The sequence below is a fragment of the Podarcis filfolensis genome, assembly GCF_964270895.1.
Source record: "Podarcis filfolensis genome assembly, chromosome: 3".
Taxonomy (NCBI): Eukaryota; Metazoa; Chordata; class Lepidosauria; order Squamata; family Lacertidae; genus Podarcis; species Podarcis filfolensis.
The window spans coordinates 92,072,881-92,098,806 of NC_139606.1; the positions used below are offsets into that span (position 1 = coordinate 92,072,881).

A 25,926-nucleotide genomic window follows, 5' to 3' on the forward strand; every position below is an offset into this window, starting at 1 on the left:
TTCCCCAGTATTTGGCATGTCAATTTTCAGGACTGAGACCTCCCTAGACAACTCACAGAAACAAGACAATTCCACTGTGATTACAATTTTAAAAAACACAATTTAAAAACTGTGTAGAACAGCTTCGCCATTCCACACTATTTCTTTGTTAATTTATCTTAGCACTGCAAACCTATCAGAAGTAAATCCCACTAAGTTCAATGGGACTTACTGCTACTATGTGGCAAGTACACACAAGAGCCTCATAACGCCTCCAGAGGGCTATTGAGGTCAACATGGCACTGGATATTTACTGGATAATGCAGAGGACTCTTGTTTAAAGAGACTTATTAAATCTTACTGGACCTCTGGATCCAGGATTCTTGGGCAGGAAAGATATAGGTACTTTAAATGCATGGTGTGTATGCGGGTTCAGTCTTTGATGAGGGACTTCATTCAAAGGTTTTTAGAAGTTCAAGGATCCCAAGGAATGGTTTGAAGGCGCACAAGACCATCACCTTGTTGAAGCTAAGCAGATCTGCTTAGTACAAGCCTGGTGACTGCCTAGGAACCACATATATGCACAATAAAAGAAATACGGGACATAAATGTAAATAAATAAATAATGAAATTAGTAGGAGTTCAACCCTATTTGGTCACTCTCAGATGACTCCAAAGTGTTGGTGAGGCAAGGCCTCCTCAGCAAGATTTATTCATTCTGTGTTTAATAATTATTACTTTAATTATGCTTTCCAGAGAGGCAGTTGCAAAAGCATTTGTTACCCCCTCTCCCCACTTCCTATTATTATTATTTATTAAATTTATATACCACAATTCACCTGAAGATCACAGGGTGGGCTACAATATAAAAACACAAAAATGCATAACATAGTAACAAACAAAAACAATATCACCGCCCCACAGTTTAAAAGGCCATAGATTGTTTAATTAGCCAAAGGCCTGGGAGAAGAGGCATATTTTTGCCTGGTGCCTAAAGATATGTAATGAAGGCGCCAGGTGAACCTCTCTGGGGACAGCATTCCACATTAAAAAACCCCCAAAACTCCATATTTTAAAAATTCAAATAAGTATATACATAACAACTGCTGTGGTAGCCTCCTATGAGAGTTCTGTACCACCTCTGCTTAGCCGGCTAATTTTTGAACTGGCTTTAAATATTAAAACTGGGAGCTGCAGGAAAGGGCTGGAGGGGAAGGAAGCTTTAAAACAATCTACCCTATCCTCTTCCCCATCACTTTTCTGAGTGACATCCACTTCTCCCTGCATAAAAGCTGTCATGTACAGGCCCAGTTTTGAAGCAGGGAATGTCGGCTAATTACTGGCTAACTCAATATAACACATTAGAATGTCAAACCTTGTAAATAAAAACAGCATAACTAAACAAACAAAATGTAAATATTTTCTAAATATTTTCTAAAACCAGGAATGTAGGAAATTGCCTGAGAGCATACCTACCATTTACTTTTTCTCAGACACACAAATTCCCACCAAGACTAATTATTTTGTTGTTTTCTTTCTTCTCACTTCCTTTGATTTCAGCTGTTCCAAGTGTCCCTGCATACCAGCAAAAATCCCTATGTTAATCACCGTCCCAGTGCTGTCCCATGGAGATGTTAGGGTTATCTTGTTAATGGTTTGTTGTTGTGAGTTGCTGGAGCTGTCATTCTGCAGGTTTCCGCCTGCTCCCTCAGATCTCTAAAGGTTAAATATTTGAGACTGCAATCCTAGGCCCCATGGGTAGCAGATATGGTGCCCTCCATGGTCTCCTTTGCTGGACTATCATTCTCTTAACTCCTGACAATTGGTCGTGCTGCCTGGGGCTGATGGGAGCTGCAGTTCAAGCACACCTGGGGAGCGCCACATTACCTACCTCTGCTATACCTGGTAGTAAGCGTTCCTGAACTCAATATGGGGCATATTTCTGCGTGGGCATGTACAGGATTTCACTATGGGTGAGTGCATGGGGAGTGTCATCATATGCCTCAATCATTAGGTTGCACTGGACCGAGTTGCATCTGGGTGGGGTCAGAAACTTCCTTTTGCTGTTTTGTTCTTAAGGAGAACAGTAACATTATTGTCTAGCTTCCTGACCGGAATATCCTCTAAGTCTAAGCAACCTGAGGGCAATCTGTGGCCTGCATGCAGCCCTCAAAAGCTTTTTGTGTGTCTCGCACAGGTGCCCATCGCCCTCTACTGACAAATCCCACTCCTGCCAAATCTTGCTGTCTCTTCAACTCCTCCCCCATCCTTCCCATGTGAAGTCTGCTCCTCCAGCCTTGCCCAAAAGCTGTTTGACAGACTAAGAGGAATGAAACTGTGATGAGGAGGAGGATGTACAGGGAGCAGTTAACCAACCACGTGCATGCATGAATACCCCCAACTCACCACTAGCTTCAACCACACTCAGTGAGCACACAGCACCCAATTGCCTGCCCACCCACAGTGACATGTGCTCCTTGAGGGCAAAAAGATTGCTTACCCCTACTTTGAGCTTTGGAGGCTGAGTATATTGTGACTCTATAATGCATGTGTGCAAATCCACCTTTTGCAGACATTAATGTTTCATGGGATTCACCACCTGCCATTTCATACACTGCAGAAGGTGAGGTTTGTCTAATTTTTAAAGCCTTCTAAGTTGGTGGCCATCACTGCCTCTTGTGGGAGTTCCCTAGATGAACAGCATTTCATGAAGGAGTACTTTATGTCTGTCCTGAGTTTTCCAACATTCAGCTTCATAGGATGTCTATGAGTTCTAATGTTATGCCATACAAAATTTTATAAACTTCTGTTGTGATACCTCTTGCTTGCCTTTTCTCTAAACTAAAAAACCTCAAACACTGCAATCTTTCCCCACAGAGGAGTGGCTCCATCATCACGATCATTTTGGTTGCCCCTTTCCGAACCCTTTTCCACTCTACAATATCCTTTTTGAGGTGAGGCAACCAGAACTGCACAGAATATTCTAAGTGCAGTCACTGCATAGATTTTTATAATGGCATTATGATATCAGCAGTTTTACTTTTGTTTCCAAATATGTTTTATTTTCAAGCCCTTTCCAAATCATTGGTCCATCTACCTCAGTTCGGTCTGGGTGTCCTCCAGGTTTTTGGACCATAACCATTCTTGATTATTGGTTATTCTGGCTGGAGCTGATGGGAGTTGTAGTCCAAAGGCCTATGAAGGGGACCTCTTCTTCTCACTCCCACCAGAATCTTCCACCAGACATTTCCATATAATGTTTAAGGAAGTTTAAGAAGGTTGTACAGGCCAGGTTGTTTGTTTTGCATCTAAATCCTGTGCAGCTTTCCTAGACTAGAGCCTTTTCTGACATTAGAAAGAAGGCAGAAGTGTTTGTGCATGAAAGTGACAGTGCTTGTTTGGGATGTCCAAAGCTTTTCTATGACTTGGCCCAGCTAGCCTCTTCCGCTCAGTTGCAGAATTAGGATTTCTCAAACCAGCAATTCCAAAGGAAATACAGTACAGAGTTACGATGCTGGGCTTTTATTTGGTGACAACTCACTCTGTGAAGCCATGAGAATCAGATCTCTTTTTCATTATTTCAGTCCCCCACTCTCCTCTTCATAAAAACTGCAGTTTCTCATCTGCCTGTAGTGCTATTCTGCAGCTTCTTTCTGCTGCTCTGGAACAGCCAGGCCCACTGTTTGGGTAAAACCTGGCAGCTGAAATTGCCAGGAATGTTGCAATCACATGGAAAAAATGACTTGGAAGAACCTCATGAGCACAAAAAATAACACTGGAATTCTGTGACCCCTCCCGTCTCTCCCACTTCACCGAGTTTGGCTCAAACTGCCAGAGGGTGTGGGCAACACTTATGTGTTTGCTCCTCCACAGCTGCAGGGTTCAGTCTTGTTAGTAAAGCTGCAAAGCAGTTCTGCAAACACATTAAGAGAATCGGGCAAGCACTACAAACAGAGCTCTCTCTCTTTCTCTCTGTAAAACCTGGTAGTAATATCAGGGATGAATTTCAAATCCCTCCAGACCTTCTCCCCCAAATCTAACAGAAGTGGATCCGAAAAGTCGCTGCTGGATGATTTATTTCTTTCCATTTATGAATCACTCCCTGTGAAACACCTCAAAGTTATTTAACAATAACAACATCGACAATGAAAACAATGTCATATATAATGAATACAATTTCATATATGAAAATGATTTCAGACTCTTGGAACTGTAGCTCTGTGAGGGGAGAAAGGGTCTTCTAACAACTCTCTGCATCCTTTACAAACGACAGTTCCCAGGATTCGGGGGGCGGGGAAGAAACCATGATTGTTTTAAACAGTAAAATAGTGCTTTAACCAGTGCTTTTTTCTGGGGGGAATCAGGGCTACGCATACCCCTAAACATTTTGTGAATCTTTGTGTTTTTGTCCATTTACTGTATTCATTTTTCCTCATTTGAACTATAAAATGGTGATTTTCTCGAGTCAAAATGAGAGTACCCCTAAACATTTTTTAAAGGGGAAAAAAGCACTGGCTTTGACTATGCTAAAGGTAAAGGTACCCCTGACTGTTAGGTCTAGTCGCGAACGACTCTGGGGTTGCGGTGCTTATTGGCTTTACTGGCCAAAGGAGCTGGCGGGGTCATGTGGCCAGCATGACTAAGCCACTTCTGGCAAACCAGAGCACACAGAAACACCGTTTACCTTCCTGCTGGAGCGGTTACCTATTTATCTACTCGGACTTTTTTTTTTTTAAAAAAATTTATTAACAGGCCAATCAGATCACATTAATTCCAAATCACATTAGTTCCAAATTATACAGCCAAATTTTTAAAATTTTGTTGGGGTTACCCCTACTTCGAGCTCCGAAAGGGATCCAAACATCACTCTTGCTGCTGTCCAGATAGTCTCTTTGTTATTTTCCTCATCTTCTTGTTGTTATCATATATTCCTTTCTTTGTGATCTCTGATAATCTTCACAAGCGGGTTGAAAACAAACATATCCTGTGTGGATTTTACACTCTCCAAGAGCCATATCACATAAAGGACAGACGCCATTTCCACACCTCCGTACAGAACATTCCCACAGTCTGTCCGTTGATTTCCATAGGTCTGCCAGTCTGTCATCAATTTTCTCAGGGGGCCCTGCCAGGTCAAATTCACATTCCGATAACCATACATTCACATTCCGATGACCATGGTCCTCCTCCCCCTTGTCCTCCTGTGGGCAGGCCTGTCTTAACGAATCTCCATTTGTAACTGCGTCACAAAGCTTTATTTCCATTCCCGATGTTCCCACCAGTCCTCTCTTTGATTAGTAATTCATTTCCACACAGTTCTTAATCTCCTGCTTGTGATTAGTAATTTGCAACGATTCTTTCTCTCTGGTGGGGAGGGTTATTGGGTACTCACATAAGACAAAAAAAGAAAAGTTTTTTCCTCCCCCCCTTTCTGTTTCGCTCCGACATACCAATCTTTTAATGATGAGTCTTCTCTTGATTTATTGTCTAGCCCGTTGCTCCGCATCACAGAGATTCCATTAATTAGCAGTCTTTACTCCCGATCTTCACTTGAAGTATATGCATTTGCTTCTTTTTCTAATTATTTATTTTGAGCTCTGCAACTAGCTGTGCAATCAGAGACAGCGTCTGGGAGAGCCGACCCACCCGAGGGCTTTGTGCCTAGTGCCCTCACCCCCTTCTTTCGAATCCGGGGGTGATATATGGCAACAGCAGGCAAGGCAGTGTTCCCCATTCCCTTGGGGAGACACAGGGAGGCTGCATACTCCCATATCAGCCTCTTAATTACCTCGTGTGAGTCGGAGAGATGGTATTGTCAGCCATCTTCCAATGTGCCCCCTAGCGGCCCCCCATCTACTCGGACTTTGATGTGCTTTCAAACTGCTAGGTTGGCAGGGGCTGGGACTGAACAACAGGAGCTCACCCTGTCGTGGGGATTCAAACCGCCGACCTTCCGATCGGCAAGCCCTAGGTTCAGTGGTTTAGACCACAGCGCCACCCACGTCCCTATTAACTGTATGGTAGGGAGGACTAAAACATAATTTGCCGATACAGCCAGCCCTACTATGTGCAGGGTAAGGTGACTTGTTTCAGGTGATACCATGAGGGGAGCAGGAGAACATAAAGTTAGGAAATGGTTGTTGGCATCCGTTTGTGTCTAGAGACAATGGGGTACACCTCCTGGGGTGAAGTCAAACCTCCAGAGAATCACAGCGCCTGCTGTGGCTGCAGAGCGCAGTAACTCATAACTGCCACTTCCCACAGTGTGTTTGCTGTGTTAGCAGCACCAAATTGCCTCTCTGGGGTGCAAGCCTGGGCAGTGTGTATGGAGGTCCTGAGCTGACCAGACAAGTTCGGCCTCACTAATATGGTCAAAAGGACAGCAGAGCAATGCATTTGGCACGAGATTGGCTGCAGGAGTTTCTGGAAGGAGGCATACAAGATGCCATCCAATCATCTATTTGTGTAGTGTTTACTTCTTAGCCTTCTCTTCTCCTGCAAATGTCCCACAAGGCAGCGGGCACAGATCTTTCCTCAGGGTTTACTCCTGAAGCCTTTCTCATGAATGAGTATATAATGCATTCAAAAATACATACACTGGGGAAACATTTGCATGAAAATGTTGATATTACTGAAAATAACATACAAAAATGTATTAGGGAAAATTTCCTACGAGCGTGTATAATAAGAGAGGTTTGCATTAAAATGCTGACAAATTTTCAATAGGACTTAAAAAAAATATGCAATCAGGTGTACGTGGGTGGGGGGTGGGGGAGATATACAACACAATGAAACAAAACTGCTAGAATATAATTAAATGAAAGAACAGAAATACCCAAGGTCAAAGAGAGAGAGTTACAAAATACCTTTTCCTGTAATAGCCCTTTACTATCCATTATGCAAGTACTTTTTTTGATTTACAGTTTGCTTTGGGCTGAGAATGAATACATAACACTGGTGTTCGTGATTGCAATGAAACACGTACAGGCAACTCCCAATTTACGCGTGTCCGATTGATGTGTGATTGCACTCGCATGCATGTTGCAGAACCCAGAAGTGGCCCAAAAATGTCAATAAAATGTCAGTAAAAGGGCGGAACGGGGCAGAACGCTTTACATAGGCCCCACCAAAGCACATGGGCTTACGCAACATAACTCCCACTCAAAATGAGGATTGCCTGTATAGCTGCTCTAAGTTAAGATTTACATCTTTGTTGTTTTCCCATAACCCCTCACCCTTCTACTTTTCACCACACCTCGTGTTTCTGCACTGAAACCAAACGGAAGCAGATGATCTGTATGCAAGCCAGATTTCAGCCAGGCCTATTTTCTCCCGTATGCAATGCCTCATGTTTTTGCAAAACTCTTTCCTTATTTTGATCATTTCCTAAAGCATCGTTTCTGTCCGCTCTTGTCATGTTGCACAGCCAGACTTCTGAGTGCTGCAAGCAAAGTGCAGAAGAGATGCTCTTGAAGCCTGGACATGCTAATCCGTTTGCTCCAGTCCCCTTTGTTCCTCCTTAAACCGCACGCTGCTAATTTGCTGCCATCTCACTTCTCAGTGTGCCTGCTCTGCTGAAGACACTTCCTTCAGTTCTGTGATGTTCTGCTCCCAGAAACTGCTGAAGCACAACTGCTGCCAATTTAATATTATGTTGCACTGACAGGAAATTTAAACCAATTGTTTGCATAGTTGTTGCTGAGTCGGGAAGTCCTTGGAGCCAACCTTGGCTCCTTCTCCTGCACAGAGTGCTTTTGAATATTCCATGCTGCATAAACAAATGTTTAAGAGCCATCTGTCCTTCATTTATACAGGGTGTGCCCATATGGATCAGTCTGATATCAGCAGCGTGCTGGTGAATAGCTGCCCCCACCTAGCCATCCATACTGTTGTGCAATTGGTTATCCACTGTTCCTGGTCTTCTAAGGAAGGGGTAGAGAATCTGTGGCCCTCCAGATGTTGTTGGACGCCAGCTCGCATCAGCCTCGGCCATCACAGCCAATTATTGGGAATGATGGGGTTTGTAGTTCAACTTCTAGAGCAGCCTTTCTCAGCTTTGGTTCCCCAGATGTTATTGGACTACAACACCCATCATCCCTAGATAGCAGGACCAGTGATAATAGATAATGGGGGTTCTAGTCTAACAACATATGGGGACCCAAAGCTGAGAAAGACTGTTTTCTACAGGGTCACAGGTTTGCCACTCCTGTTCTAGGGGGCATAGCTGAAGCACTGCATGTGGCTCTCATATAGCTTTGAATCACATTGCACAAAAGGCCTATCAAGTGCTACTATTATAAATCAAAATTCTTGTTTAGAAAGGCCCTGGGAAGAAAAGAACCAGGAGGCTCACTTCCAGTCCAGTGCTGCTGTGGGTTACCCTGTTGGGTTATACTAAAGGCAGGGGTACTGTCCTCTCTTCTTCTTCTTCTTTGTCTTTATTGTGAGGGGGAAGAATTACTGTGGGTGCTCCTGGGTGATAGCAGGAAACTCCAGGAGTAGGGAGCATGTCATTTTGCCCCATCTTTATTGGGAATCTCAGGTGAGATACTCACACAATGGAAGTTGCTCCCAGTAGTCACAACATGGAAGCAGAGAAAGGTTCGGATAGTTTACTGCTGCAGAAGATAAGGCTCAGTAAAACAGTTCTGGGCATAGATATTTACAGCTTGTAGACTTTTGCAGATACAGATACATAGAAGTACAAAGTACCACTGTTGCTCTAAATAAGTTTAGCAACTCAAGGCATAGCACTGGGCAAGTAACACCGACAGGCTAACCGACTAACCAACAGACAGACTAACTGCAGACTCACAGACACTACTGAGATGACATGCATTAATCACAGATACAGTCGGGTCACTGGGCTGTTACCATAGCAACTGGCTTGGCTGATGATGCACCTGTGATTAGCTCATCCATGAGGTGATTTACGCTCATGAAGGAAGTTATCCCCTTATCATGCCCAGTTATTCCAACAACCTATTACTGCTATCTTAAATTGGGGGGGGGGGGCAACAGCAGAAGTGAAAGTGCTGCTGCTACCTAGAAATACAGAGAACATGACTATCTTTGCTGTATTTCTGTATTTTGGATCTGCTAGTAGTTATTATGGTTCCCATATGCTACTTGTTTCATTTATATTACCTAATTGTTTTCTGCTGCTTTAAAATGTTAATTTTTTATGTGTGTGTGTTTATGTTACAAACTGCTCAGATATTTCTTATAAATATGGAACAGTTTATAAGTTACTTAAATAAAGAAAATCATTTAAAAAAGGGTGGTATTATTATTATTAAAAATGTTGTTGTTTTAAATTTTCTGTCCTGTCCTTCCTTCTAAAAACAGTGGCAGATAGCAAAATGGTAAAAATGCAATTAAAATAAAATAAAAGGGTGGCATTCAACTAAGATTTGCTTAGAGTAGACCATTGACATTAATGGCATGTTCATTAATTTCAGTGCATCCGTTCTGAGTAAAATGTAGTTGAATACCACCCAAAATGTCTAAACAGAGTCCCACACCCTGTCAGTTAATAATGTCAAGGCTGAAGTAGTGCCCAGATTAAAACTGAGCTGAAGGTTCAGTCGATACACATTTAAGCCTTTGTCATGGGAGGAGTTACAGCTCATAGCTCTGGCTGGCAATTAGTTTTGATAGCAAGTCAGCTTGAGCAGGATGCTGCAGGACTGGCCAAGCTCTCCCCAAATTGCATTCTGACCAATTCAGCCAGTACTCTCATCCCCCCCTCCTCATTTTCCTCTCTGCCTTCTGCATTGCTTGGAGTGCTTTCGGGGGGGGGGGGAGCGAGAGACAGGAAGATGCAAGCAGGTGATGGAGGAAACCTGACCCACCTCATGACTTGAAAGGTTAAACTTGACAGTCATTAACTGAGCCTTAATTCCCCTGACAACTCTTAATGAACATGAAAATTTCAATCCCTTGTCGCAGATATATGACCAAGCAGATCATCCACCCTTGATTGGGAATTAATTATCTCTTTCAAGCACTCCCTGTTGCCTCTAGGTGGTGCTTGTGCATCAATTTTCGTTTTTAATTGTTACTATTAGCAACAGTCCTTGAGAATACAGGTCAGATGCAGCGAAGCTAAGGATCACGTCACATATGAACATTGGGCTGGCACACAGATAAAACTCCATGTATGGGAAATTGTGTACACCGCCACTTGTGAATAGAATTTTGAGTATATAACTAGCTACAAATAATGGCCAGGAGGCCACTGTGTGCATTTGAGAAGCACTGTGCCTTTAGAGGCCTTCCAAATAACAGCTTTCTTTCTCAAAACGAAATAACACAAAGAGAAAATTCAGTTAAAGACTCTTTTCTGGATGTATTGATCTAGGCAGGATGTTCTGACCTGTGTCTTTGGAAAGCAGGGGGAAATGAAAGCAAGGACTTAAACGAGAGCCTAGAGGAAAGTAAACACTGAGTGCTGGACTATGACTTGGATTCAAATCCCCACTCAGACATAAAGCTTTCTGGGTAATCTTGGATGATTCACTCTCTCAAGATGGACCAGCCCAAGACATTTTGGCACCTGAGGTAAACCGCAAAGCGGTATCCCCACACACTATGGAAGAAGGAATGAGTGAAGATCGACACCAGGAACAAGCGTGGAATAAAGATCTACATCAAGAACAACAGCCATTTCCTCCCTAGGACTGGGAGGAGACCAGCAGTGCCTCCTATTTGACAAGAGGCCACTGTAGAGGCAACATTGTGGGTGCTGCTTGAAGAAGAAGCAGCTTCTGGCCTCCAAGGAGCTCACCACAGTTGTTGTAGCCACCCTTGTAGCCCTGTGAATTCTGCCGCCTGAGGCGGTTGCCTCAGCTTGCCTCATAGGTGGGCCAGCCCTGCTCTCAAACTAATACCACAGGGAGGTTGTAAGGAGAAGGATGGAGGACCTTTGGCCCTCCAGATGTTGTGGTTGGACTACAGTTCCCATCCTCTGGAGTGGATAGAAGTTGAAGTCCAACAATGTACGGAGGGCCACAGTTTCCTCATCTCTGCTGCAAGGTTAATCTTGGGTGGAGAGGAAATCTTGCACAATGCCCCAAGTTCCTTGGAAGACAGGCAGGATAGATGTGGACAGGGAAGGAGAGCAGGGGCATATAGGATGTAAACTGGGTGTGCTTTTGTAGACAAAATATCTACTTCATCTGAAGCTTGAAACAAACTGAAAAGACAGCTGGTTGAGAGGTACCCTGGCTGATAAAGTATGTTGAAAAGATAAGATCTCTGCCATTCCAACCCACATGGAGGTGAAAAATGCACCTCTTTCAGAAGGCTTTTTCCTTGGAAGCAGCGCCTTGGTGCAGTATTTACACTTCTTTACAGCCTACATTCTTACAGCCTGGTTAAACTTCATTGGAAATGACAAATCTCCCTGCTTTCGACCAGTAACAGGCCTGTGATTTGCAGAGGATTTGATCACTGTGCTCATGTTTTGAGCCTGTAGGTGTGGGGAGAGAAAATGAGCTTTTAATGGTGGGAAACATCCCCATGAGATAAGGAAACACAACAAAATCCAATAAAGCTCACAGAGACTATAAAAGCAATATAAACAGCAAGGAGTGGGCGTATGGTTTGGAGTGGGTAGTCTGCTTAGGCAGTGCTCAGAGTAATAATGTCTTTGTGCTCATAATGACAGAAACCATAACAAATTGGGATTATTAGGATCCCTTCAGAGGTTATGGAAAACACATGGGGGAGGGGAACCATGCACTCAGTGCTCCTGGTTGCTGGTCAAGTAGGAGGAAAATAAGCTCTGAGGAAACCTCTAATGCTGCAGTCCTACACCTCATGGATGTTGTTGAACTCCAGCTTCTGTTATCTTCAACCATTGGCCATGCTGCCTGGAGCTTATGGGAGCCAGGATTCCTCCAAACCAGTGTTTCATTTTTGCAGGTACATTTAGTGGTGGATTTATACTGGACTGTCCATTCATCACCATTTTATTAGTTGTTCTGCAATGCTTCCCCAATTACGAGGTGGAGGGGCATGTTTGTGCTAGAGTGCATCAAAAGCATGATGAGTGTGTGTTTGTGTGTGTGCGTGCGTGTGTGCGCACACACACACACACATTTGTATTATGGCAAGTTAGAGGATTTAAGTAGCAAACTACAGGTTATGCACTGATTGAAAATGAAGCAGCCTGTCTGCCCTGAATCTTTTACAGGCACAAACAGCATTGCAAGCTGGATTGTGTATACCATCATGAGCACAAATCAGCATGCATGCACAATAAAAAGGATATATGGAGGGGGCCTTGTTGTCCAACATTGGGTGGGTCACAGGTGCCCCATCTCTGCTGAGTAAGTCCCATTAAACTCAATGTACAGGATGGCACTGTATGGAATTAAGTAACTAAGATCCTTCCCCCAACCACCACCATCAACAAGGCCACCACAACATCTTCTTGCAACTGCCACTTTCATCAGTCTCTGGGCTGCTCAAAGGGAGAGCAGATTTTTCCCAGAAGGCTGCTCTGTCTACTGAAGGCCCCATGCATGCTTTTAAAGAAATCTGGACTTTCTTTTCTTTTCTTTTTTTAAAGGTAAAGGTCCATTTGCAATTGAGTGCCCATACCAAAGACCTTGTTTTGAGAGCACTTCCTTCGAAAACTGAGGTTTGGGGCTTTGATAGTTCTATTGTTCTGTATGTTGTATAACTGGCAACGGTAGCAATTCAACAAATTGCAGGAAAAAGCTAATTGTGTGAATCATTTCTCAAGAGCATTATAGGATCATAATGCCAAGGTTGACTGTCTGAGAATTCAATTTCACAGACTTATTTCCTGCTTTTAACTTCAATCGTTAAGTGTGTTTTCCTCACAACACAGGATTTAGTTGAAGGTGAGTCTGAACAAGGTACATTTGGGTGTTTCAACAAGAGACTCAGCCTTTGCAGGTTATTTGCTTCTCTCTGAGATGCAGTCCTGGAGATAAATATCCCAAGTCTCTAGGAGTGGGAGAGATTGTTTCTGTGTCCATAAGGGCCGGGTGGAAAACTTAGACCAGGGTAGCCAATGTGGTGTCCTCCAGATGCAGCTAGTCTTCAACTCCCAGCAGCTGTAGCCAGCTTGGCTAGTGGTCACAGATCTGAAAGGTGCTATGTTGACTATCCCTTAGATCTTCTCCTTTAGACAATGATCATCTAAAACCCTTAATGGTTTAGGTTATCCAAAGGACAGCCTTTATCCATGCCAGCCTACCAATATTTTGAGTTCAGCTCTGGCTGTGTGCTGCCCACTGGTGTGATCAATTAGGTTGGCAAGTATGAATGACAGGGCCTTCTTAGCAGTGGCTCCATGCTTGTAGAATTCTGTTACAATTGAGGTATATGCAGCCTCATCACTACAGGCCTTTAGACACATCTGTTTAGAACCACTTTTTTTTAAAAAAAAGAAGTTATTGTGCTGCTGATCTGAATTGGCGCTAAAATAGTTTTAACTATCTGATTTAATTCTACTATTTCAGATTCCCTGAATGGGTGGAAAAACTACCCCAAAGGAGCATGACGTGCCCCCCACCAGAAGTACTACCTCTCCCTTAACACCCCTAACACCTCAAGGATGTGTCAGACGTGACTAAACTAAGGTTACCAGATTTTTTTCAATGAATCCGGGGACACTTTTCAACTTCAATAGGAATGATAGGACATTTTCAGGGGACTGATTTGTAAATCCGGGGACTGTCTCCGGGAAACGGGGACATCTGGTAACCTTAGACTAAACCAGGTGAGGGTAGCCTATGGGTCTCAAACCCTTTGAGGGTTAGGGACACCCCCTGCATGCAAAGACAGGCTCTGGTGGATTGAGTGGATGAAGCCAGTAGTGGGCTGAATGGTAAAGAAGGTGGTTTCTGCATGTGCTGTAGAGGGAAGTGAGGGGCAGCCTGGGAAGGTAGCCCATGATATAGGAGAAGGAAAACTCTGATTCTAAACCTCTGCTGCTTTGCAGGATATCTTTGGGAGAACAGAAGGCTAAGGAATAAACCCTACAGAAATCCATCATGGAGTCCCTAAGATGGTTGAATGGTGCCTTGTACGCCTCCTTCTGGCAACTCCTGCAGCTAAACTGGTGCGAAACATATTGCTCTGCTTTCCTTTGGACCACATCAGCGAGGCAGATGGGGGCGAGTCTTGTCATTGGGGCAGCCCATACACACTGCCCAGGCTTGCACCTTATTCTCCATGAACTGGTCTGATCTTCTTCTAAAGCCATCCAGGTTTGCCACCATAACTCCTTCTTTGAGTGAGAACATTCCATAGTTTAACTATGTGCTTTGTGAAGGAGCACTTTCTATGGGCTGTCCTGAATCGTCCAGCAAACTTTACTCCCCTTCACCTTGTTTGGTTTGTTCCCCTACCTGCAAAAGTCTCGGTTTCTCCTATAAAGGTAAAAGTAAAGGGAGCCCTGACCATTAGGTCCAGTCGTGGCCGACTCTGGGGTTGTGGCGCTCATCTCGCTTTACTGGCCGAGGGAGCCGGCGTACAGCTTCCGGGTCATGTGGCCAGCATGACTAAGCCGCTTCTGGCCAAACAGAGCAGCACATGGAAATGCCGTTTACCTTCCCGCCGGAGCGGTACCTATTTATCTACTTGCACTTTGATGTGCTTTGGAACTGCTAGGTTGGCTGGAGCAGGGACCGAGCAACGGGAGCTCACCCCGTCACGGGGATTCGAACCGCCGACTTTCTGATCAGCAAGTCCTAGGCTCTGTGGTTTAACCTACAGCGCCACCCGCGTCCCTTCCGGTTCTCCTATACACATCTTAAAATTCAACAGCTGACTAGAAAGCTAGTATCTTCTCCTCATATAATTGGAGGATACTGAATAAATGCTAGAGCCACTGGAATATTCTCTTTCTCTGCCTTTCGCTTCCATCGTCCTGACCCTTTCCCTCTTGTGTACATATTTACCTTTGAATGTTTCCTCCTTCTTCGAGGGTGTTGCACGGCGTAATGTGCTTGCTCATTCCACCCTCACCTGGCCACACTTTCCACCTTGCATTTAGGCTTTAAGACCTGCTGTGTCCTTCTGCCTCGCTATGGCAAACGTGGCGATTAAATTGGCCAGGGAGAAGGAAGCCCTGAAAGGCCTGGGCTCCAACCAGAATGCCGTGAAATACTTAAAACAGGATTTTGAAGCTCTGAAGAGGCAGTGCTTACAGTCTGGCACTCTCTTCAAAGACGAGGACTTCCCCGCCTGCCCTTCTGTTCTTGGCTACAGGGATCTGGGGCCTTATTCACCCAAAACTCAGGGCATTATCTGGAAACGACCTCCGGTAAGATTTTTACATTGTGTTCATACTCAGTCAGGTTCAGATAACATTTCATTCATCCAAGTGTCATCTTCAGACTCACAAGGATTGTAATAGTATGCAAAAAAGCAAAGGTACCGGCCTGCAAGAAGAAATCCAAATTATTATATAGTCATTTTACTTTGAACCCTAGATAGAGTTTGTTTTAATGTTTCTCTAGTGGCCATCACCTTGATCTTGCAGATGTAAACAAGAATAGAAATGCTGAAGTTTCTTCTCCAATGGTTTGTCCTTTCGGGACTGATAAGGTTGTCAACCAGAGCATCTAAAATCAGGGATGCTTTTGGAGTGGCAATATCTGGATTAAGGGACATTTAACATATTGCATGGAAATATAGTGGGTGAAAATTAGAGCCATTTATTATGTTCTTGAGATTGTGGTGGTCTGGAATAAGGGACATCTGGCAACATTCAGTGTTGAGAATGCCTGGAAACATATTCTTTGGGGATTTCCTTCTGCCAATTTCTGAGGTTTTAATAAGCTTAAACTTCGCTGTCCTATTAGAGATACTGTTTCAAAGGCACATTGATGGCACATTAACTGTCAAAACGGGGAGGGAAAACCTTTCTGTGTCTGTATCATTTTTGCAGGTTTTTAGATGTAATTCCATTCCGCTCTGTTTCTGCATTAGTCTTCAAATCCTCTGAAAATACTGTTTAAATATGTATTTAATGCATTTCCCCCTTGTTAAATTAGTATTTTCTCTCAAAATATTTACCCCCATTTTCTTTCAAAACATGTATTTAGACTGCAATCCTTTACCTACTTTATTGAGAGTAAGTCCCATTGAACTCAGTGAGGCATCTTTCTGAGTGGTCTTATCATCTTGTCCCGCTGATTTCTCCCACCGCCAGGGAAAGCCATACATAAGCACTCAGAGCAAATGACAATCGGGTTTTTTTTGTGGATTGCCATTTGTTAAAGAGCTGGTTTTCCCTGGGAAAGGAGTGGCGCGAGGGGAAACAGCTCAGACCCAAACTTTCTAGGCACGGGACAAGCTTAAGTGTGGACAAGGCCTGTATCACAACTACTGAGAACTGCACCCCAGCATTGGGAGGAATGCAAAATCTGGTGGACAGCAAAGTTCTGATCCCATTAGTCCACGAGCTGCAGATCAGGCCATTTTGTCTGCGCATTTGCAAGACCGCATACTATTCCTATTTCAAAGCCAAATTGCAAAATAAATGAAAGTAGCTTAAAAACCAAACTCTCTTTAATAATACAGTGGTACCTCGGGTTACATACGCTTCAGGTTACATACGCTTCAGGTTACATATGCTTCAGGTTACAGACTCCGCTAACCCAGAAATAGTGCTTCAGATTAAGAACTTTGCTTCAGGATGAGAACAGAAATCGTGCTCTGGCGGCGCAGCAGCAGCAGGAGGCCCCATTAGCTAACGTGGTGCTTCGGTTAAGAACAGTTTCAGGTTAAGTACGGACCTCCGGAACGAATTAAGTACTTAACCTGAGGTACCACTGTAGTTACCTTTTTTTTTTTTGCCAAGTACATTCCCCCCCAATGTTCTTTTCAATCGCTTTCCTTTGACTTCAATTTCATTGTCTTTTCCTTCTCTTGACTCTCTCGCACAGTTTCGTAGATCACATAGCCATAGGAAGCTGCCTTTTACTGAGTCAGACCATCGATCTATCTTGCTCAGTATATACTAACTGGCAGTACTACATTTCAGATGAAGGAGAGTCACTGTTCTTCCTGGATCAATGCTGAGAATTGGGCCTGGGAACTTGTGTATGCAAAGCCGCTGAGCCCTTCTTCTAAGTTTCTTTATGTGTGCATGGCTATGTGAAATGTGATGAGGTCTGGCTGAAAGCCACTCCTAAACTTCTCTTTCATTTTGGAAGCAATTTCAGATAGTGCAGAGGTCTCTTGTCAACAGCAGGGTGGATGGAATGGGGTGTGTGTCTTCAGTTGCCTTCATAAAGTTTACTGTTCAGTGAAATTGCATATGCAGTTTTTACTACATTTTTTTAATGAAACAATCAAGGAACAAACACCTCCTTAGAAAGGCTTTTACTCTCCAGGCACTTTAGAAAGATTTGAATGCAATGTGAATGAAGAACAGAACAATAAAAAACATGCGACTGTTTCTCAGGAAAGCAGTTGCAGCTTATTTTCAGTATTGTTGTGTGCCTCCCCAATCTCTGAGCTGTATGGGGTTCCAAGCATTTATCCAGGCTTCGTGATTCTTTCTGGAAATGAGGCACAGTGGAAATGGGGGTGTCTTTGTGATACATAGGTTATTTACACATATATACAACCTGAGCCTACGATGGAGGGGTTCATGACATGAACACCCCAAGACGGTCTTGTTTTTCTCATAGCTGCAGCCTTGCAGATGATGCTGACCACTGGGCTATTATCAGCGTAATCAGTATTCTAATGCTGGTTCTTACTGTGTTATGTTGTATTTTAACTACAGTGGTACCTCAGGTTACATACGCTTCAGGTTACATACGCTTCAGGTTACAGACTCCGCTAACCCAGAAATAGTGCTTCAGGTTAAGAACTTTGCTTCAGGATAAGAACAGAAATTGGGCTCCAGCAGCGTGGCAGCAGCAGGAGGCCCCATTAGCTAAAGTGGTGCTTCAGGTTAAGAACAGTTTCAGGTTAAGAACGGACCTCCGGAACGAATTAAGTACTTAACCCAAGGTACCACTGTACTATTGTTCTTAACTGCTTTGTTCTTACTACTTTGTATTTTATAACATTTTTTTTTTTAATTGCAAGCTGCCTTGAATCCCAACTTGGGATATAAACGGAAAAAAAATTGTAAAAACAATTAAAGATATCTCAAAGCAGCTACAGATTTTTTTTTTTAAAAAAAACCACATTCTTTCACCCAGCAATCTTGGGTACCATACAAATAGTATAAAGCAATGCTGATATTTTGACAACTCTGGGTGGCATTATGATTATTATTACCGTATTGGCCCAAATATAAGCCGCACCCGCAAATAAGCCACACCTTTAAAATTTGGCGGCTTGGGGGAGGCTTCGGAGCTGCAGATGGGACGGGCACCATTGCCCCACAATCCTGGGCTGCTCTTTGGGGTAGGGGAGCCGCATCGCTTTGCCGGTGGCCTCCCCACCTTAACCCCTTCATTCCGGCGGCTTGGGGGAGATTTGGGAATGGTGGGTGGGCTGGGCGCCGTTACCCCGTGCTCCTGGGCTGCTTCCTCAGGTGTAAGGTCACGAATATAAGCCACACTTTAACTTTTCATGATTGGAATTTGGAAAAAAGAACTGCGGCTTATATTCGGGCCAATGCAGTGGTACCTCAGGTTACATACGCTTCAGGTTACATACGCTTCAGGTTACAGACTCCGCTAACGCAGTAATAGGTTTATATATAATAAATATATATAAATATATATTTATTATTTGGGATGAAGCATGCAAACCACCCCAGACTTCTCCTTTTGTCTGGATAATTCTACAGTGGTACCTCGGGTTACAGACGCTTCGGGTTACAGACTCCGCTAACCCAGAAATAGTACCTCAGGTTAAGAACTTTGCTTCAGGATGAGAACAGAAATTGTGCTCCGGCAGCAGGAGGCCCCATTAGCTAAAGTGGTGCTTCAGGTTAAAAACAGTTTCAGGTTAAGAACAGACCTCCGGAATGAATTAAGTTCTTAACCCGAGGTACCACTGTACAGTATTATTAAAATTTATGTACCACCCTTCATCCGAAGATCACAGGCCGGTTTACAGCATAAAGATACAAAATGAAAACACAAAATACCTCTCATAATAATAACAGCTACTCATCTCAAGATCTGATAGAGAGTCTTCCAGTTACGGCTACGTGGGAAATGAAAACTTCTCTCTCAAAAGCTGTGACACCTTGGCTTCTCTCCATTCCCAGAACAATCTACCACCTGCCGTCTTTCACCTACATTTAGAACAGCATGCCATATGCCTGGATCAAGAGCAGGTTTCTTTCTTTTCCTTTTAACAAACTCCTTTGGAGTGTCTGTGTGGATTTGACAGGAATTTCAACAGGCTGTTCGTGTTTGATTTTAGACCTGCTGCTTTATATCCGCTCCTAAACATTTAGGTTTTTATGCAGCTTTTAGTGGTGCTGTTGGTAGTTTGTTCAATGGATTGCATTTTTATCGATTGTTTTGTGTTTTTAATTTTGTATATTGCTTCAAACTATTCCAGAAAAGAGAATAGTGGTGGTGACAGTCCTGGGAGCGAGGACTTTCAGAATTGTAGTGCAGAGAAATAGTCATTATTTTGCAACACTGCTGAGGATTCCAAATTTCAGTTTGGATATCATTCTTAGAATAAGACAGAATGGCACATCGAAAGAAACATGTTCATGAGCCCTTTGTTTCTTAGAAAGTAAAATAATGAGAACTTATGCACCTGCCTACAATTATGTGAACCATTATGCTGAATAGACAAAGAATGCAAGCTTATGCATGTTTCCTCAAATGTAATACCCACTGTGTACAGTGGAGCTGACTCCTAGGTAAGTATGCATAGAATTGCAATTTTAAGAATGTGTGCTGACTATTTTTTTTAACCTCAACAAATCAACCAGAGCTTAATTTTTCAATTATCTTGATGTTTTAAGCGGTGTCATCAATGATGCTCTGGTCTTTTTGTTAGAGTGGCTCAGCTGAATTCCTGATCTAGAACTTACGTAGAAATAAATGAGCTTTCCACCCCAATAATGAATCTGAAAGCATTACTGCAGAACAGTCTTAAAACTAGTTACAATTAAATATTACAAAGTAACAAAGTAACACATTGCACTCAAGTAGCAATCAATGCAGTTCAGTCCAAGAACTTCTGTCTTTGAATCCAGATTCCATTAGGTTGGAAGCTCCTTCTCCCAACCAACATGCTATAGAAGCCAACTTCTAGGGGCTGTGGGGACTTCAGCCCCCACAATAAAATATTTGAGGGGGCCAGGCCCCCACAAAGTTGATGTGCATTCCCATTCAAATAGTGTGTGTGTCATGTGATCGCTTATGCAGGGCGGGGCTTACCAGGGACCCCACAATATTTTATTCCAGTTGGTACCCCTGCAACACGCTGATTAGGTAGGTTCACATTTAAATGCAAAACCGGAATTGAATTTCTCCCCCAATCTTCACAGAGGTTATTGCGATAATCATTTAGTGCATTTGAGCAGCACTGAATTTATAGGAAGAGCTTAGTTTCAGTGGAAATCTGCAGGTGACGAAGATGCTAAAACATCACAAGTTAGGAATCATCTTTGATACAGGATTTTGAGAAATGGTGTGCATGCAAATGTAATATTTAATTCATTTTTGTTTTCAGGAGCTAGTCCCCAACCCTCAGTTCATTGTGGGAGGAGCCACTCGTACAGATATTTGTCAAGGGGAACTGGGTAAGTAACTGAATAGCACTCCCCCTTGCTGTCTTCTGTGGTGTTAGGGGAAGGAGGGAACCATCACAAACACCAAACCATACATGTTTTAATTAGATGTACAAAGGTGAGTGCAAAGAAGAAGCTCCAGATAAGTCGAGCAAATAAATATCAAAGAAGCAATATGAATCTAGGATGTAAAACATGTCACTTGAACCCGAACTTTATTGCTTCTTTTGCACATGCCCCCCAATGACTAGTCTAGGAAGCTGAGGCAGGTTTCACCCTCATTTTCAGCTTCTGTGTCAGGTTTTTTTCTTTTTTCATTCATTCAAAACTAGCATGCCCTGTCTAATTTAGAGGAATAAGAGACAGGGTGTCTCTAAGGGTTTCTTTCATTAAACTTTGTCTCTTTGTCAATAACAAAAATTAGTGGAAATATCAGCCTGGCAACTCTCAAGAGAACTTGAAAGACTCAGGATGCTTTCCATATATTGTACAAACAACCTGCTTCTTATTATTATAATAATAATAAAAAAACAGAACACACCAGGAAAAGAAAAGCTTTGCCTTAAATGCAGAATCACATCCATAATCTTTCAGAATAACATGGTTTAAAGTGGATCTTCAAAGGCTGTTTGCATCTGTACACATAGGTTAATACTCCTGCTAAAGCTTTCAAATTACAAGGGCCCTTTTTAAAAACAATATTTTACAGTGCATGCCATTTAAAATAAGTTTAAATTTCTATATGCTTGCCACATGTACTTGTTGAATGCCTTAAAGTGTAACAAATCAGCAAGCCCATTTGAAACACAGGGCAAGTTCCTTATGGCGGTGACAGAAATGAGACGTTTCCATAATTTGACAGCAACGAAAACATTAATAGGTTCATATGCTACAACATCCAATTCTCCCATTGAATCTGATTCTTCCAGGAGACTGCTGGCTTTTGGCAGCTATTGCATCTCTCACGTTGGATCAAGAAATTTTAAGCCGAGTTGTTCCCAAAGATCAGAGCTTCCAGAAGAACTACGCTGGGATTTTTCACTTCCAGGTATCTCTTCCATATTATTTAGTAGGAGTAGGAGACACTTAAGCAAAAGTAGTCAACAATGTAAAACCAGGATCATGTCCAGGAAAAGGCAGAAGGACTTTGCCCGTCATGTGTTTGCATACTTTTCTGTGTGTATAGTATAGGCAAGATATAAACCAAGCAGAAACTGTTTCTTCTCTCCAACCTCAGCCAGATATTCCAGCTTTCAATATGACTTCACTCAGCAAACTTAAAAGTTATTTGTACAAGAAAAGATAAAGCATTGTGTAAAAAGTGGTTAGCTATGCCTCATGATTTTATATGTTGAATCCAGCTTGAAGTGCCTTTGATGGCCTGATATTCAATACATGAGCTTTCCCTCTCCCCCCCTTTTTTTTGGTCAGTTCTGGCAGTACGGAGAGTGGGTGGACGTTGTTGTGGATGACCGGCTCCCCACCAAAAACGGGCAGCTCGTTTTCCTGCACTCTGAAGAAGGCAGTGAGTTCTGGAGTGCCCTGTTGGAGAAGGCCTATGCCAAGTAAGCAAATGATTCTTAGATTTTGCTCAATGGAGGCAGCTGTCATGAGGCCTATCAGTCACAGTCTACTTTCTGCACAGTGCCTAATGCTACCAGTGAATTTTTCACTGGGTGAAATATAGGGCTGTAGTCAACAGTGTTGCTCAGCTGATGGTAAGGTTTTCATCACTTGAATGGCAGTTTTCATTTCTTAATGCAGAAAGTATTGATTTGATGTGTAGAGATCTTTCCTATTCTAATTAATTCAAGAAGTTTCCAGAAGCTTCTCTGTGTGAAAGGAACTAGCAGAAAGGTTCATGATGTTTGGGTTATACCTTCAGAGAAGGTGAGTACAGCTGGCTTAAACTGGTTCTGTTATCTCTTCTGTCAAGGTCATGCTGACTATAATAAGAGGCCAGAGGAGCCTGGGTTTCACTTTCTCTTTCTATCTCTCTTCCTTCTGGTGTGGTGTTCTGCACATAGCGTTAAGGTTTAGTCTTATTATAAGTTATTGTAAGTTTAAGTTAAGACTGCTGGAACTGGATTTTTTATGGACAGTGCCAATCATGAATGTATTGGATTTGTGACCATTATGCTCATTTGCCTTCAGTAGCTCTGGATGAAATACAACTGCCTCTGGTCTATTTTTGGGGAGTCCTGCAAAATGTTTAAGTTTTTACTCTGCTAACTATACATTGGAACCTGCTCTAGATCAATATTGAGTAGAATTCCATGACATTGTATAGGTAGGGAAGCTATTTCTATTCCCCATCCCTCTGCAATCCCTGTGTCCCCTCTAAATCTGCCCTGAGGGGTCCCTTCACCCCCTGCGGCAGATTTAGGGAGTGTGGTGGGAGGCAGAGAAATTGTCTTATTTAATCTGTATGACGTGTGCATGTGTGGAGACGGCCCTCATGCTTTTTTCTGCACTGTAGGTTAGTAATTGGCAAGGCTGTTAGTTTTGGCTTGTTTTAGGTTCTCATTTTTCCAGTCCTAAATGCAGTTTGCTCCATTTCCACATACATTGCAAGTTTGTTGTTGTTGTTTTTGACCCAGTTTGCATTAATATTTCCAAACACATTTCTCCTAATATACACAAAATTTGCCTAGGATATGGGTTTTTGCAATGAATGTTCATCTAATAGAATTCATTTTTGCGTGTTATCTCCTTTCACGTACACATTTTTTTTTGCACATTTCCCCCCACTAATGTGCACATTCTTGTACACATATTTTGATTGGAGAGCCGCATTTCAAAATTTAGAGAAGTGCAAAGTTTCAAAAACAGAGAAGTGTGGATAGACAAATTTCTTCACCATCCATACTGCAGGCTGAATGGCTCATATGAGGCTCTCGCTGGAGGATCTACTGTAGAAGGTTTTGAAGATTTCACTGGTGGCATCTCTGAATCATATGATCTGAGAAAAGCTCCATCCGACCTGTATCAAATCATCCAGAAGGCCCTGCAAGCCGGTTCACTGCTGGGTTGCTCCATTGATGTGAGTTACTGGCATCATCATCATCGTTTTTCTGTGCTCCAACCTACCTTGTGGTGAAGTGACAGAACGCTAGCAGCAGATATTTGTGTTAGGAACTTGGAACAGCAATTGTCCCACTTTAGGGAAGCAGCATCGAGTCCTACAGCTAGAAAAATGCACTAGGTGTTTTGACAAAGGTTGCATCCACGCTTGGTCTTTAGTCAGGGGTTTGGAAAACAAGTCCCATGAGGAGAGAATGTTTAGCATGCAGATGACTGATGGGTTCACATAGAAGAGGACAAAGACTTGTTCTCTCTGTTCCTGGGGCTGGTGAGGGGGCAGCAGTCAGGACTAGATCTAAACAGTTTAAGTTATAGGATGGTAGAGCCTGGCTGAATATGAGTAGAAATCTATCGATGGAAATAGAAGTTTGATAATGGAACCAATTATATAAAGGGGCAGTGGGTTTTCCCTCGCTGGAGGCATTCAAGCAAAGGCCAGACAGACATCTGTTGTAGATGTTCCAGTATGTATATTTGATTTCCTGCACTGAGCAGGAAGTGGGACTAGATAGCCTACAAGGCCCCTTACAACTCTATGATTCAGAAGGAGCTCCAGGTGGAGTCAGTGTGCTAGCTTCCTGGCTGGTGTTGCTCACTGGGAAAGGCAAATGCACTAGTGGGGCAGGTGTGTTTGCACTGTGCAAACCTCCACAGCTCCTTGCCCCTCCTGGTAAGCAGCAGAGACCCACCTCCTGGGAAGTTAGCAAAGTAGCTCTGCCCCACCCCAGCGAATCACTTCTAGGATTTTAAAGCACTGTGTTGTGTTTTTACAATAATTTTATACACCCTAGATAACCAGTGCAGCTGAAACAGAAGCAATCACAAGTCTGAAGCTGGTCAAAGGTCATGCTTACTCTCTTACTGGAGCGGAAGAGGTAAAAATATAGTGTGTGTGTTTGTGTGTGTGTGTCTGGCTCTGTGTGTGAGCTTTAACAAACTGAACTGTCATGAAATTAATACTGTTGCACAGCACCCCAAGTGTCTGAGCAGTGCAAGGTTCCAGGGTATTTGTTTTCTTTTGGAAAATGAGGCACAGTGGAGACTGAGGCATCTTTATGATATATGGTTTATTTACCTTTACCGTTACAACCTGAGTCTATGATGGAGGAGTTCACTCCAAGAGGTCTTGCTCCTTCCACAGATCCAAACAGACACCAGCTATGGCTCTCTGCCTGCCTGCAGCTTTTCTCCAGCTTCTGGCTCATATAACTCCTCACTCTAACCTGTCTAAGCTCTGGGCTTATCTTCTAACTAACTCTGAGCGGAGTCTTAATTGCTCATCTCCCAGGCTATAACCTCATGAAGAATTTAGCTTTGCTTAATTAGCTTTCAACACTTGTTGATTCCAGGGGATTAGCATTGTCTAGCACACAGTTGAAGCCACACACAGATTGGGCTTAATCTGGCACCCAAATCTTAACATGCCAATAACTGATTAATTCTAACCTTTGGTTGATCTGGAGGTTATAGTGGTCTGGCACTCACAAACTCCTAACAATACTAAATGGCACAAGTAGTTTGTGAAAGTGCACTCCTTTTAACCCTCCCTCTAAAAAACTTATAGCACACTTTAAGACTGAAGTTTGCAAAGCAGTTTCAAAAACAGAACATAACAATAAAACCCATAACTTATCAGTAGAAATGCAATGAAGGAGGAAAACCAGCATTTTAGGGCAGATCTTTTGGACAAAAGTTCCATCCACCCAGTGGATGAGCTGGCTACATTTAAGAACGGCCAGTTAATGGAACAGGTTTCTGGGGACTGTGTGGAAGTCCCTGGAGGTTTTTCAGAAAATTTGTGTCCGGGCCAAACTTGCTGTTTCAGGGATTGTACAGCGTGTCCCATAAAATCCAATTCATGAGTCCTTGAGTTTTGTGGTAGCACTAACAAACTTGCAATAAGCTGTGGCTTTTGCTTGCATTGCTTTTGTTCTTAATGAATTTATTCGTTTATTTATTATATTTATATACCACCTTTTCCTCCAAGTCACTTAAGCTGGGGCACATGGATCTCCTCCCTCTCTCGATTTTATCCTCACAACAACCCTGTGAGGTAGGTGGGGCTGAGAGGTGATGACTGTGAGCTTCAGGGGCTGAGGAGAGATTTTAATCTTTGTCTCTAAGGTTCCACACTCTAACCATTACAC

General features: G+C 43.0%; 1 protein-coding gene across 2 annotated transcripts in view; it reads left to right on the forward strand.

Moving 5' to 3' along the window:
• The first annotated feature begins 14,965 nt into the window (after window positions 1-14,965).
• Window positions 14,966-25,926, forward strand: part of LOC310758543 (calpain-8-like) — a 41,198-nt gene continuing 30,237 nt past the window's right edge. For both annotated transcript variants that reach the window (XM_083605142.1, XM_083605143.1), the window contains exons 1-6: window positions 14,966-15,286; window positions 20,638-20,707; window positions 21,625-21,743; window positions 22,127-22,260; window positions 23,570-23,738; window positions 24,571-24,654. In XM_083605142.1, the coding sequence (XP_083461268.1) occupies window positions 15,050-15,286; window positions 20,638-20,707; window positions 21,625-21,743; window positions 22,127-22,260; window positions 23,570-23,738; window positions 24,571-24,654 (813 nt within the window). In that variant the 5' untranslated portion in view covers window positions 14,966-15,049. The remainder of the gene's footprint in view (window positions 15,287-20,637; window positions 20,708-21,624; window positions 21,744-22,126; window positions 22,261-23,569; window positions 23,739-24,570; window positions 24,655-25,926) is intronic.